This window comes from Acanthopagrus latus, chromosome 15 (genome assembly GCF_904848185.1).
Source record: "Acanthopagrus latus isolate v.2019 chromosome 15, fAcaLat1.1, whole genome shotgun sequence".
NCBI lineage: Eukaryota > Metazoa > Chordata > Actinopteri > Spariformes > Sparidae > Acanthopagrus > Acanthopagrus latus.
In genome coordinates this window covers 5,117,919-5,133,916 of record NC_051053.1, presented here as the reverse complement: position 1 = coordinate 5,133,916, position 15,998 = coordinate 5,117,919, and the positions used below count along the sequence as shown (strand labels likewise).

Here is a 15,998-nt window from a genome sequence, read left to right as displayed (position 1 = left end):
CATTCTCTCCGGGATGGAGATTAAAGAGATGCGCCACTGCTGAGAATGAATTATGCACAGATGCAGTAAATAAAACATGTCAAATGTGAGTGGATCATAAAGTTATTGTTTTTTTTTTCCATCCCTTAGCACAGAGAGTGTTCCATTTGCTAGATCTCTATTCAAACTGACAACAAAATAAAAAATCCATATTATGTTCTGTTTCAGACTATTTGGCCAGGATAAATGATGGATATGCTTGCTGACAGGCTCCTCAATAATAGATGAAGCCATTATCCTCCCTGATCCGGGTTGTCTGATAAACAAATCTGTTTAATAGTATTTTAGTAAATAATCAGACGGCTAGAAGCACCACCCCTGTAGTCTAAATAATACACTCGTTCATACCCCCAAGATAAAAGCAATCAGGCCGTCTTTCCTATTCAAACGTGTGTCCTCAGAAGTAGGGTACAGACACAGCCGTCCAATCCGTGTCAGCTGTGGGGACTCGCTTCCCTTTGATATGAATGAATTGTAATTAATTTTTCATCTAAAGGGGATAGCACATGGTTGCACAAGCTATACGGAGCCAGCATGGCAGGCAAACAGAGAGAGAGGGAGTGAGTTGTAGATGTCACAATGAGATTCAGTGCATGCATGAATAAGGTCACGGTTTGAGAGGTATGCCTGCAGACGCCTGCCCCTGTGCCAACAGTCTTTATTCAGCTGTAGACTGGAAGCCGAGTGCATCCGTCATCATCACATCGTGTTTTCACGAAACCTATCCGAATACACATTTCATTTGCCGCCCTAACATATTGCTCGTGTGTTCACATATGGCTCAGTGCCCTCTTCTATCTTATCTAACACACAGATGCGGTACACACTGAGATTGGTTGCAGTGCATCTTGGAAATAGAAACGTGGAACATAAGCCTGTGGCTACAACTACAGCATTATGCAACGACTGAATAAAATGGCCATATTTTTATCACCGCATTATGCAGTTTTCCTTAAATAAAATACTTCATTCAGTCAGAAAGGATGACTACTAATCAGGTTTCTGCTGATTTCACGTGGTGAGAATCCTTTTTATGACAAACTCATCCTACGTACTGTACAATGACTTGCATCACATTGATGGAAATTGCACAAAGATAACAACAGATAGCCACTGGATACTTTCACACAGTTCACCGAAAGAAAGAAATAGATCTAAAGCTAAAAACGAGGACTGCAAAAGCTGAACAGATAAAAGTGCACCTAGTTATTACGAACATAACAACAGGTGTATATACATATACAAATAAAATGTTTCTGTAGATCGTAAAAAATACAACTAATGCAAAGAAATAAATATTAAATGCATATACATGAAGTGGGTGGTTGTGTACAGTAAATACAGTAAAACAAAGTATATACAACCTGCAGGATTTATATTGACCGATGATATGGACATGCTGGAAAGGTGCACTATGTAGTTTTTGGGAAGACATTTTAATCAGAGAAGAAAAATCCCCATTGACTGACTAAATAAACAAACTCCTCAAAGGACAATGCAATGTCATTCTGCTGTACTCTGCTTATATCGGCAGGACATTTCTAGCTTCACACACTGTTCTGGGGAGCCAGATATTGCTCCTTTAAGATGTGAATATATAATTTATATTCTGCAGGAAGGTGACTGTTTTTAGTGTTACAGGATCATTGGCTCCGACTGATGAAACTGTTTATTATGGTGACGGCCTGGGAGAATAAACTGGTGCCTTTGGTATCAAGCAAACAAGCTTATGAAGAAAAGCAGTGCAGTGAATACAGTCTAGAATATTTCCCTTTAATCTCTAGTGGAGAACGCTCAAATAGAGTCCAGCTATCTTAAAATGTCATGGCTGGATTTAATGTGCAGTTAACTGGTAATTCAACCGCACATTGTGTTGCTCTAGTCTAGATGCTTGCTTCGCTCTGAGCATGAGGTCACTGTTTACCCCTCTTTACCACTACGTCCGTGTTTTTAAAGACGTCTCCAGATTTTTCATGCGGATTCTCTCCATTCTCATTTTTTTTTTTTCCGCCTGGGATTTTCGACGTACTACGGGCTGATGTGTACGCCCATTGAAGAAACGGGCGTGTTTTCGCCAAACCCCGCCCCGTTTCGCCTTATACGGTCATTGAACGGCTCGTTGATTGACAGCGGGCAGCAGCTGCTGAGTTGCTCAGACATGGCGGAGGATACAGTGTAACTGAGGCTCAGCGGCGGAGTTACGTGAGTTTTCCCAGCAGTTGAGTCGTCAAAGGGCGCATTAAATGATACGGAACGAGAGGACGATGTGTTCGGCTCAAGCGTGCGGCCGAGGGGAAGCCTAAAACGACCTGGACTGCCACACGCGAGTAAGATGGAAAAATGTATCGCTGTTTAGTGCAGTCAACAGCCTTGGGCAACAAATATGGCTTCTTGTGCCTTTTTCAATATGCTATAAAAATTGATCTCGCGTGCAAGCTAATGCCGTGGTGGCTCCGGCTAACTTCTGCAAGCCGCGATAAGTTGAGTTCAATAGTCGCTCGGTACTTTTGATCGGTGAGGATATTACATCCACTCGGCCGTCCGGGTTAGCTGGTGGAAGCTACGGAACTACGGTGGATAGCAATGGAGCCAAAGCACAAAGAGTTGCTCGACCAGTGCCACCAGAACTTATTGGAGTCCATAACGGATGCGGACCGAGTCATCGAGCTGCTCATAGTCTCCGGCGCCCTGAGTCAACTCGATAGGTTCGAGCTGGACCAGAACTGCTCGTCCAGCGCCGAGAAAGTCGACCACCTCCTGAAGATGCTGATGAACAAGGAGAGCGACCATTTCCTCGACCTGTGTGTGGCCCTGGAGAAGGCATACCCTGACCTGTACGCTGCCCTGTTCGGCAACAACGGCGGCGGACCTGTGGACCACTCCACCGGTAAGAGCTGCTCGCAAACGGGCTTTCACTTGGAGGTAGAAAATGAGCGGAGCAGGCGGGCAGGCAGGCAGCCGCTGCATGACCCGTGCTGTTGGTACAGTCTGGGTGGTCTGGCGCAAGAGGGGACCGTGTGTGTATAGCTACACAGCAGCAAGGCATGGACCGCGACTCATTATCACCCCAGATCTGTATAAAACGATAGTGAAGGGGTTCATGCGAAGGTTGCCAGGGTGAGGCGACTGTTCCTCACAACGTGGTTGCACGTTTGTAATCAGCGCTCACTCTTATGATTGCAACGCTGTGCTTTGTTGAAATGTATAAAACATAACGCACTGGCCTGTATCTTTTTTTTTTTTTTTTTTTTTAAAAAACGTGCCCTGCAGATCTCATGCACAGCTTGTGCTTAATTCAGCCAAGGGCTACTCTTGTCACCCCTCTCTGCCATTCACTGTTGCATGTGTGATGGTTTCCTCTATAAATACAGTCTGATATTTGTGCAAGAGGGAGCAAGATCAATTCACTGATACCCAACACCAACTCCAGTTTGTTCTCAGTGGCATGATATGCTTGTGGTACATTAGGTAGCCTGATGTGTTTCCATGACAACGGCTGTACTGGTGACATGTTGGTCCATATCGACCTGGACGTGTGTGTGTGTGTGTGTGCGTTGCAGCCTACCCATGCATGCTCGCCGACCTCGAGCGTGATCAGGCCGCCCTCCCCTGTGTGCAGAGCAAACCACACAACGGCAGCAGGCTCGACCAGGTTTTTCCTCCAGCGGTGCGTTAAATGCTGCATTTTTAATTACAGGGCTTTTGATTTGCACTTGTGTCCTCACAGCAACTGCCTCCACTCCAAGCGGGTGTTCGGTTTGCTGTTGCTGCTGCGCGCGAGACAAAGCGCAACCAAGTGTAAAAGCCTAGTCTAGTTTTGCCTGTTTTGCTTTGGCTGAATGACTGAAGCCGGTGGCTTACTCACAACCAGCGTCGTGCCCTCGGGGCCTGAATGCTGGATGAGCCTTTGAGATCTAAAAGTGGGGAGGAGATGCAGGGCAGTTCTTCTCCTTGACATATCCCGCATGTAAAACAACCACGAGGGATGTCTTGCAGATCATTTTGACACAGCTCAAGCTTTAGTAAAAACACCCGTCTATGTCCTTTTTTTTTTTAAATACACCGTGTGATCCTTAGTTTCACAGCTGCCAAGTTGTGTCCGCGTACTACTGTCAAGTAGACCGCAGCAGGTAATGCCGAGCTGGTGTCTTGCTGCTCCGCTGACTGGATCGCTAATACTTCCTTAAGCTTTATTACATCCTTGTATTGAGCGTTTCTGCTGCAGAGTATCACTGATCCTGAGATGGACTGAGACACAGTTGTTTACCTGTGAGCGGCTGCAAAATTGCTCCTCTGTTAGCCCCTTGACTCGTGCTGGACGTGACAATGTGAATTTAGGCTTTTCCACACACACCTCTTTATTGAGCGTTGCACTGGGGCCTTAGAGTTGACCTGCCCCTGTGCTAGGAGAGAGTGAGTACCAGTTGTGAGTCTGGCCAGTCGGCCTGTGGTTATTCAACAGAGGATTAGGCCCCGCTCTCCTCTCTCTGGCGTAAACTCTCTCTGCGAGACACGCTTTATCGTGCCTCCACAGTCCCCTGCATTAGCCGCCACGCTCTTGGCGCCTTCTGTTTTAACTCTAAGCGTTGTTTTTAATGTGCTTCGTATTATCTTTGGTGTAGTGATTCGGGCTGATGCGATTACAGCGTTTTAGCCACACTTGCGAGAGACCAAAGACAAGCCACTCACACAGAGTACCTCGGGGCAAAAGAGGCTGGTAGTCTTGAGAACCCCCATGTGCCTGTGAACGGGGTGTGTGTGAAGAGAAGGTGTGTGACGAGTCCCGCTGATGGCAGCCGGCGCTCAAGTCAACCTCCTCTCATTCCACCTGCCTCGCTCTTGTTCTCAGACGTGCATCCTCTGCCAGCCGAGCCATCTTTACACGCGCGCTTATGAAATCATCCGAACTCCCAAGTAACATCCGCTCAACCACCCCAGAGGAAAAGCTTACAGATGCGCACAGAAATGCTCAGTTGTTTTAAAGCCTCGCTAAATTATTAGTGTTTTGCTGGCAAACTCTGACACATTTACTGTAGAGAACATGCAAACAAATCATTCATTATTTAACCTGTTTTGTGCACCAGCATGCTCAGGGACTCGTGGCTCCCTTTTTTTTTTTTTTTTTTTAAAACAAATTCTCTAACTCTGATTAAACTGCAGAGCGGAGCGTTCGCTCAGAATACCGGGGATGAAGTTTTGTTGCCGAGCGAGAGCACATGTCTGTGCTCTCAAACGGAATTGAAATCATTTCATAAATCCGGGCGGCGGCTGCAATCAAGCTGATTACATGCCTGGGGTTGTGTGCTCATCTCCTGCGTGTGCTACATAGACAATATTCTACCTGGAGGAATAGAGCTGTAGAGGAGATGTTCCTGCACACACACACACACACACACACACACACACACCCCCGCCCTGGGCTCTTTTCAGATTCAAGGGACTGTTACAGTGATTTAAGCTCACTCTGAGAGAAGGCCAACACAATCCTCCCTGACAGGATGCAACGTCCACAATCTTCTTCTTCTGCTGTCTGTTCGACTTCATTTTTCACATCTTCTTGCTTTCTTCTTTTGCTTGTATCGTCTTTTTCTCCAACCCACCATCCATCCCTTTTTTTTTTCTTAAAACGGTTTTGCCGTTCTTTCTCTTTTTGCCAACTCATTCTGTCCCCCCCCCCGTCCGCCAAGTGGTTTAGTTTCTCGACACACTTAAATGGAGGGACACGCCAGAGAGACAGAGGAGGGTGATAGAAAGAGGGGAGCAAGAGAGAGGGAGACAACAGGCCTTTTGTTGAGAAGTTGAGCAGGCCCAAAGTGCCCAGTCAGCAGCTTGCTCTGTGTACAGCAGCCTAGGACATAGGCCTGTGTGTGTGTGTGTGTGTGTGTGTGTGTGTGGGGGGGTCTATCCTCTCTGTCAACCAGTTTCTGTCCCACTCCATAAACCACAGTGGACAGACAGAATGAGTTACGACCCTGACGCTCTTGTCACGACCGCTGCTCTTAAATATCTCCCATGGGCTGGACCTTGCCTCACTTTCTTCCCCTCTCTCTCTCTTCCTCTCTCACTCTCTCTCTCTCTCTGTCGGTGTCTGCCACTCGGTGACGCACGCCATCACCTCATCGCCCCATTCTCTCGTTCCCCTCAACACCCTTGGTACCTCATCCCGACTTCATTCTCTTCTCAGTGCGTAGAGGAAGCCATCAATTCATCTGCTGTTAACCGGTGTCTCCGCTCAGGTGTGATTGATGACATTGGAGTTGACTGTGTTTTATGAGTTGTTGGTGTGAGTTTTATTACACTGCCGCATCTCCGTACAAGCGGCCATGGCGGCTGCAGTAGGAAGTGACCAATATAATGTACTGTAATGTACAAAATCATGAACTTGGGCATGATATGTCTCCTAAAAACATATTTTGATCCAATGGATAATTTGAAGACGATGATCCCGAGAAGTTCAATATTGAATCCAGATGAAGCAATGATTAAATCATCAGTTGTCATGATTAGCAGTGTTAATGGTATAGGGGTTCCTGCCAGTAATACTGCTCAGTAAATCCAATCCCAGGCCTGAAATGCTGTGAGGTTGACTGCGGTGCTTGACTGGGCCATTGTTGGTGTTATTGGTCCAGCTGAACTGTGTTGCTTCTTTCTAGTGTAAAAACTGTACATTTTTTCACTTTAGCATTAATATCTGATGGCAGGTTTACGTGCACTCTTGAGTGCGTGTGAACCACTGCCAGGAGGCTGTACTGCGCAACAGGACTTCATTACCATTTTACACATGTTCCTCCACGTCCTAATTACCCCACAAGGTAGAGGAAATGCCAGCATCTAAATGTTTAGCAGGGCTATGAAGTCATGGAAATAAACAGCTTCTCTCCTCCTCGCCATTACCCCCACTCCTACTTTCTTTTCTTTTTGTTGTCGTATTATGCTTTGTTCTTGTCTTCTCTGTCGGTCCCTCCTCTCCGCCGCTCTCCTCCCATCATGATGTCATAGCGTTCTCTCCCTCCCTCTACTTGCCTCGTCTTACCATCTGTTTGTTTCTCAACTTCTAAATCTGTCCTGCTAACACCTGCAGTCAATTGTCCTTCAGTCTTTGGCACCAGACCCCAGATCAAATGTGTCCTCTGTAATCACCAGCAAAACGACTGCGATAGTGACGGCCATGATTACTGCATTTGGTACCACCTCTTTTTATTACCTCCACCAAGAAGATTTTGTTTTTGCCCTTGTCAAATTGTTGGTTGTTTTGGCAGCAGGATTACACAAAAACTGCTGAACACATTCACACCAAACCTGGATTGGGGATGGGTCTTGGCACTTTGTAGTTTTTTTTATATTTAGAATTTCTCATGGAATAACACATGGATCTTGACGAAAAAAATCAGGCGTATTTAAGTGGCTGGTGAGTGATCGCTAATACGGACTATTGCGCCTTGGGCAGACATTCTGGCTAACTATTTTGGGATTAGATTTAGAGCTGCAACAAGAAGGTAACTAATCGAGCCAGGTATTTTGGTGATTGTTTGAATTGTTTTTGTTTGATAATTGTCGATAAGTTAATAGCTATTTCATTTGCTGCTAAGATTTGTAATTTAAATGATGGCATTGGTAAATTTAAAGTATTTGGATTTTTGGAGTGCTAGTTGAAAAAAGAAAGCAATTTGAGGATGCCTAGGAAATTGTGATGAGTATTTTTCACTTTTTTTTTTTTTTTTTACATTTGATAGATTAAACAATCAATTTACATTTAGAGCATTTAGCAGATGCCTTTGTCCAAAACCACCTACAGTAAGTACATTTGTCACATGAAAGAAACCACAACATCTTGATAAAGTCAAGCCCTTGTCTGAGCATCGTAGCTACTATTTATCAAGGATACCTTAAGTACATAAGTGCTACGATGTAAGTGCTTGTAAGTGCTTGTCTTTGACATCAGTCTATTAATCTTGACAGTAACCATCAGCAGACAGTGAAAATATTTTTTGCAATTGTTGCCCTAGTTACATTTTAGCCACCTTTCAACATACATTTTTCATTTTTTTTATAACACAATTCCCAGAAGTACGATCAGCTTACGTAATTTTAAAAACATTTTTTTTCAGTGGTATGACTGAGAGCCAAATCCCGAACGAGAACTTTTTGATGATTGGTTTTTGTCTGCCACATACCTAGGTTGTTCTGGTGCATCAGGATGACTCAATTGTCAGAAATATGATGACAGCATGAATGCCAAGCGGGCCCTTTCTTATACCTAATTAAAAAGGTACAATTATTTGCTTACATAAAATAGCTAGAATCGCACAGATGTGTCACCAAGCTTACATTAATGTTGGATGTCTGGGACTGCAGTGTGGCTTATAATTACTGTATACATTAGAAACGGCTTACCTGTCATATCCGCAGGGTTCACGGTCTCGCTTATGGTTATGTGCGCTTTTCTTCTACACTGGAGTCCTTTTCTCTCGGTGACCTTTTGAAAGATATTGTACCGTTTAATCACTGAATTATCTCAACACCCTCTGAAAATGCTTTTCTGGATCAGCGCAGTCTCCTCTGTGATTAAACATGAAAGGAATGTCACAAAGATTGCCCAAATTCCAATAGTGGGTTTACTCCACACAGACAGGCTTTTTGGCTTTTATTTGTACCAGCTGCAGAATGTAGCAGTGGAGCATTTGGAGGACGTGTTGCAGACATCTTTAACCTTTTTGTTTTTGACCCAACCCTTGGCACAGGCAAGCTGTTCAAAAAGAAATTATGTCTCATTTATGCTGAGCTTGCATTCTTTGCAGAGAGAAAGCCCATTATGGCATGCTGATAATCGGCTGGGCTGAGTTGCACTCAGGGGCTTTTTTTGGACTTTGGTGCTGCTCAGCAGTTCTGGCAGTATCTTTACGGTCTTCTTCTATGCATCCCCTTCATGTCCGAGATTGTTTCTACGAATCCAAAAAGACTGAAAGGCTACAACAGTATCACGGATCTTATTTTGAGACATGCCACAGGGCCGACTCGGACCTATGAGTGAACAGGGTGGGTGGGTTTGACAATAGGCCTCGATGAACATGGAGCTGTGAGTCAGGCGATGTGCGTGCGGTGGAGTAATCAGGCCTCATGGACTCATCATGTTAGATGTCTTCATGTTTATGCTTAGTGTAGACTCCTTAAATCAGATGATCAATCCCTGAGCCCAGCAGCAAGGCTCGCACTGGCACACTGCCCAGACTTTTGGCCAGTGGTGTCATTGGCTGCACAGAAGTTGGGCCCACTACATGGCTTACTGGAAGTCCCAGATTGTATGGACAAGGGAATTTATGTTGTGTTTCTGTGCAGATTTGCAGATGCAGTCACCACAGTTTCTGTTGACTGTTCTAGGTTCTGTGCAGAGGTGTTGGAGACGAGACAGGTGTGTGAGAACGGATGACAAATCGACTAAAATAAGGACGCTCCAGTATGTTGGATTGTAACGTAAATGATGCCTACCTTATTCAGCCATACAGGAACAATCCTGTTGAAGTTCTGTTTCTTGGTCACTGTTGCTACATTGTAACTGTAAAAATCTAATATTATAACAACAATAATTACATTTTCATTCTTCATGAGGTGAAGAAGTTATGCTTTTACTCCACTGTATTTCAGAACTATATATTGTATTTCGTTTATTTCACAGACATAATTATTTTTTAATACAAACATGTGATTAGTTTATAGAATATGATGCATTCTTATTGATTAAACTGACAGTTTATAAAGTGGTAAAAAGATATCAGCTCCACCTCGACTCAGCAATTCTAGAAATCAAACCGTACAACACACACATCAGCATGCATGAAAAACTCTTGTGATGCTCCTCTTGCTATTATGCTGTGTTGCCTGAGCTCATGTGTTTTTACCAGAGCCTGACCTATGCTCGATTGTTGAGGTCACTTAACAGGAAAACCGGGTCTAAAATGTATTTTTCCATTATCCGTCTATACAATTGAGGATGGCGATGCATACCAAAAAGGCTACTTTGATCATGAGGTCCATTTTACCGCCACTTCCCCGCTATCACCCCTCCAGTATCGGTGAATGTCCCGAGTTCAGGTATTACAGCCATTACTGAGACAGCAGATGTGCTGTGTACATCACTAACTCAGACTACATCGTCCAAACAGTGATCAGAACCACCGGCAGGATTAAGAGGCCTGGGATGTCAGTAAAAAGAGATGCTTTCTGCTCTCTGGCGTACTGCTGACACATCCCTCAGCTTCACTTAAGCACACTGTAAAATGAGTGGGTAGTTTTCAACCGTATTATTAGTGTTGCCATTATTTGCGCTTCTGTAGTTTTAATGGCTGTGAAGCTGAGGACACAAAAGGAGAAAGACCACAAAGACTATTAAGGCTCGCCTCTTGGTGCATGACTTCTTCTTCTTCTTTTTTGTTTTTGCTCACTGACAGTGAGAAGAGCTGACAGCGGCTAATAAAGAATAGCACACAGTATTATTTTTGGAATGCTAATGCTGCTTTTTACCAAGTGGCCATGAAAAAAGTATGTCTCTTGTGTTCGTGGGAACAGAACAGACTGTGTGGAATCCATAGTTTCAAGGCTTGTCAACATTTTCTGATAAAAGGAAAGTTTAAAGCAGCGGCAGAGTCCAATTGCGATCATAATCGTATGTGTTTAATGTTTTTGGGAGACGCTCTCATTGTCAGATAAGAAGAATATTTTCCCGGATCTGATGAATAATTTAGTCTCACCCGACGGTGGAAGCCAGACTTCGCATCTCTCTTTGATAAGGCTCTCCTCCACCAGCCCTCCCAACTCTCAGGATCTTCTTCTTCTTTTTCCGCCATGCTGCAGGATTTCCTATTCCTCTCATCCAGCTTCACCATGGCAACGCGTGTCATCTTGCTTTATGAGCTGGAGAACATAATCTGGTTGTCTGAAGCAACTGTTGGTTGCTGAGCACATCGCTTGATTGGGAGGGAAAGCAGAAGGGAGAGTTGGGGGAGGTGGATCCCCTTAGGTAGGGCGAGCACTCCCCTGACCTATTTAGATCACAGCGACGGGCCTTTGTTACAGTCACCTCGGGTTCTCCGCTGAATGTTTCTCACCTTTAGAGTGCATCCCTTAACCGAAGTCTGTAGCAGATGCTTGCTTCATATTATCGTATCTAATGGCCCTTGATGAGATCTGCCATGATGTATCCATCTGTTAGAAATATGTCTGCAACCAATGATTTTTTTTGTCAATTAAAAATGAGTCATTTTCCCAATCAAGTCTATAAAATGTCAAGCAGTGACTACTGCCAAAGGGACAAGAGTTCCTCTTTTGAGTTCAAAATAAATCCTCCTAATTAACTACCATTAGTGACAAAAATAGGCATCAAATCCTTACATTTAAGAAGCTAGAACACGCAACTCTGACGTTTTTTTGCTTAAATTACTGAAACAAATAATAGATATTCAAAACAGTCTCATGTGTTAATGATATAATTGTTGCAGCTCGAGTCAGAGTTGAATGTGACTGGTAGATTCACCAGTGCATTCTCCTGCTGTAGATCAATAGATCCATGCTACCCTAATAGATGCATGCTTTATTGATGCCGTGAACCTGTTTACAAATGATCGGCCTCACTGACTATGGCTGGTGCTAATTGCTATTGATGATTAAAAGCCTGTTGGAAAAGGCCACTGACCAATCGACTGCCAGATGTAGCGGCCTTGTTTCTGACAAGCAATCCATGCCGCATTTGTTGCTGCGCTTACAGGGTTAACGAATCAGCCCATGACACTGATCTAAATATGGGAATTTGTGGTGCACGTACTTGTCCTTGCAGCCAAATCAGATTGCGAGATACCAAGGATTGTCCCAGAACTGCCTCTTCCGTGGGAGTTAGAGCTGTGTTTTCCCTTTTTTTTTTTTTTTTTTTTGATGCGAGTATCCTCAGTGGCAGAGATTACTGTGATTTTAATTTATTTGAGTGTTTCGGTTTCCAAATCAAGCGATGGAATGTTAAAGAGGCTACGTGTTTCATCTTTTTCTGGCTTTTACTGAGTCTGTACAGTAGTTTTGACTAGGCTTATTAATCCTGCAGCTGAGACGGCATTATACCTTTCAGTGTCTTTTTACTAAGACACTCGTCAGTCACACTGGGTTCAAGAAGTCGTTGGATGCTTTTCAGTGCAGCCATGGAAATGAGCAGGAGACTTTTGTAAAGCGGTGAGTTGATTGTAGAGGACTAATGCTGTGCAGCCCCTGAGTGGTTCTCATCATGTCTGATGGAACAATATGAAATCAAAGCTGCGTGCTCCGAGCACTTCGCAGGGTAAAAGTGTTAAGCATCAGGGAATGTCAGAACAGATTAAAAGCCTTTCCGCCCCACTCCTCATTCTCACTGTCTCTCCTCTTACTTTTCTCCCTCGTTGTTTCTCAAACACACTCCCTCCTTATCTCTTTTGCGACTTAGTAAGGCTATCTCCTTTCATCTGTCCTCCTCTGCTCCATGCCTTTGCCTTTTTTTCCCCTCTTGCCCCCCTCGCCTCCCCTCTGTCTGCGGGGCCTAAGATGGAGTGGCTCAGTCGCAGAGCTCATAGTTAATTAGGCTTGGCCTTGTCACACATTGAGGGCTGGAGCTAAACCCAGTGGGGAGGCAAGGACAGAGATGGAGATCTAGAACAGTTGGTGTCAATCTATTGCCTGCTGCTGACAAAGTCAGCTGTCATTCCTCTACTCTTAAACTCTGTACACAGGAAGGACTTGTGTCTATGTGTTTAATGTGCATTTATCACATTACATTAGTATCATCGGTGCCTCACGGGGCTGTATCATGCAGGTTCAAACTAGTCTATTTATCAGTGTGTACATCATTTATTGACTTCCAATAATTTATTTGGTGCTAAAATAATTGGATGATTAAACAGCCACCAATAGAAAGACATTTATTCTGCACACATTTTATTATTTTTTTGCTGTTGCAAGTAAAAAAGCAAAACATACTGTGTTTCCAGCTTCTCCAATGTGAGGATTTCCCAGTTTCTCCTTCTTTAAATACTTTATTTTCATTGATTCTCCATTACTCACAAGAAAAACAAAACATAGTTATAAAGATCTGGATTGCCCCGTCTTCACAAACCCTATTCCATATTCTCTTTTGTTTACATGTAAACATTGTCAGTTTCTTCCATTTCTCATGAGTTCTCTTTGCTAAGTTAACTGTCCATCATCATAGTTTTCATACACTATGTTCATCCATTCTTTTTACATTGGTGGTTCAGCCTTGTAGCATCTCTTCATGAAGGCCTTTTTAGCAAGTTGACCTTTAGTAAATATCTGTCTTTTCATAGTGGAGCAGTATGTAAGAATTTAAGTTGAAGACAGAATTAAGTAAAAATATCAATCAACTCCAGTGGTATGCTGTGGTGGCCAATTCTGACGCATTTTACCACCTTAACATAAAATCTCCTGTAATATTACCAAAGTACAGTACTATACATGACCACGTGTTATGTGTATCATAACCCATCATTTTGACAGTAGTCTGTGGAATAGTTCTCAAACTGCACAATTTCAATGTAAAGCATGGGAATGGTCCGAAAAATTGACATAAAATTAGACTTAATTTTGGGTGTGATAAAGAGGTCGGTGACTTTCTTCCTACAGTGTTCTCTCAGAATTAAGTTAGGACGTTGTAGACTGCAGACTACTGATCTTCTGAAATGTTCACACCTTGCTCTTTTTCCCATTTCCTTGATATAATGTAAATATTATTCTGTGTTTCTTTTAATTTGAAACTCAGATTGTTGTTCTAAATGAAAATCTGTGTTTAGAATAAAGCATTTGCTCCTCTAGCACTATTTTCCTACTCAAATGGAAAGACTCAGCGTGTTGTCTTTTTACTCCTTTCCTCTTTGCAGCTCCCATTTCTGGAAGCATTTTCTAAACTTTGCTGATTTTAAGGGGGCCTTACACACTATTAATTGTGATGATTAGTGTGTTCTTACAGTAGCTAACACAGCAACTGTGCATATGTGGGGTAGTAAAATCTACTTGGAAAACAGTTTAAACTCAACTACTTGGTAAAAACAAGGAAAGAAATTGAGCTTCCAGTGTGCAGTACAATGGTTGATTCCTTCTCCAATAAGCACAAGTCTAAGGTGCGTTATAAAAGATTCTGTCGGTGCTCTCCGCCGTGTTTACATTACCCTTTGGAGCAGGGACTCTGCGGTATAATGGGGATCTGCATACTCTCCTATGGATTGTGGCCGCCTGTGTGAAATATCCGCCAGCTTAACAGTGTGTAGCGTACAGCTATTCAGATAGAGAATCATTTTCTCTCTCCCTCGCTCTCACCATGTGCTTGACATAAAAAGAGAAAATCCCATTTCAGCCGTGACATTCTGCCTGTGTAGCAGAAACATACAGGGGCTATACATCAAAGCGAGGCAGAGTGCACAGTGAGGGAGAGGAGGTTTTAATGACGACGGCGGTGCGGAGCGATAATATAGAGCCGCTAAGAGGGAGTGTTGAAGTTATTATTCCAAGTATAAACCCTGCGCCGAAATTTATCATACAGCTGTGCAGGGAATATGAAGCTGACTGTGTAATATTCGCCTCTTTCCACATTGTACAGGCAATTACTCCAGGCTGGAGTGTAATTGGTTAATCAATCTATCAACGCTTTTATTCCCGAGTGCATCTCTCCTCATGGCCTTTGTCTCTTGGCAGGTTCCACATACAGCGTTCTCTCCACCATGCCGTCCGACTCGGAAAGCAGCAGCTCCCTCAGCAGTGTTGGTATGTATAATGACCCGAGATGCCCGTTAATGCTGTGTATTATGCCAGGTTAGACAGGCTCTGTACTATGTCCAAACACACCACAGTAAATGCCATCACCGTGGCTAAATTGCGACACGTGGGGTCCGCGTTCACGCTGATTTTAGTGTAATTCTCGATTGTCCGCTGGGTTACAGAGTTTGGGAGTGAGGCAGAAACACTCTCCCAGTGCCTCTCTCTTTCCTTAAGGAAGCCATGCTTGCCTTTTCCTTGTTTTGACAAAAATCCAAATGACTCAGCTGTGTTACGTAAACCTCCAAAAGGGCCAAATGTTGAGCCAAAGATGGACATAATCCTCAGACTTCCAGCCATGGGTGTTCTTTTTAATAAAGAAAACAATACTGATGGATAATTTTATTGGGAAGGACATACAGCGAAAGAGAATGTCCTCGCGACTTCAGTGACGAATCCTCCTCTGTTTTTTAATCTTGGTCATGACAGGTAGAATGGGACCACCAGATCTTGTAATGGATACACAACACCAGGGTAAAGAAATTGAATTGAAGAAAACAACTATATAGATGATGTGTTTCTGTGTTTCAGTGTGGGGTTCTTTTTACAAAGACTTCCGATTGATTGGCTTTCGAAGTGCTTAAATGTAATCTAGAGTTTGTGGATACACTTATTTAAACCGCACAGAACATCATCAAATCCAAATCCTATCTCCTCTTTCCTGCCTTTCATTTTCATGCCAGAGATTACAAATGGTGAGTTCGAGTTCCAATCCTGCACATTTATTGCAAATTATCAGAAAACAGACCCCGACCAGATCATATAGAAATTGCATAGCACAGAGTTGCTGCCTTGACTGCTTTAACTCTTGGTTGCCTGGGTAATCTTAAAGCTTCAATCAATTGTCTAGAACTAGATAAGTCATTTTTATGGATTAGTGGCCAACTGTTTTGATAATTCAAAACAGTTTGAGTGATGTTTTAGGAGAAAAAAGTCAGGCTTCTCAAATGTGATTGTTTTCTGGTGTCTTTACTCCTGCTCTATATCTTTGAGTTGTGGAAAAAAATGAGATTTGAGGGCACATCTTGGGATTTGGAAGACACTGGTCGACATTTTTCACCATTCTCTAACATTTTATAGAACAAACAACAAATTGATTAATCAAAAAATATAATCGGCACACT

At 43.3% G+C, this 15,998-nt stretch overlaps 1 protein-coding gene across 7 annotated transcripts in view; it reads left to right on the top strand.

Moving 5' to 3' along the window:
- The first annotated feature begins 1,627 nt into the window (after window positions 1-1,627).
- Window positions 1,628-15,998, top strand: part of dlg5a (discs, large homolog 5a (Drosophila)) — a 40,458-nt gene continuing 26,087 nt past the window's right edge. For 4 of the 7 annotated variants that reach the window (XR_005079190.1, XM_037122878.1, XM_037122877.1 and 1 more), the window contains exons 1-2: window positions 1,629-2,926; window positions 14,755-14,823. Coding sequence is in view for 6 of the 7 variants with exons in the window: in XM_037122878.1 (XP_036978773.1) it covers window positions 2,623-2,926; window positions 14,755-14,823 (373 nt within the window). In the remaining variant the exon portion in view is untranslated. Of the gene's footprint in view, window positions 2,927-14,754; window positions 14,824-15,998 lie in introns of all 7 variants that reach the window. The other 3 variants (XM_037122876.1, XM_037122880.1, XM_037122879.1) reach the window with 3 other exon arrangements.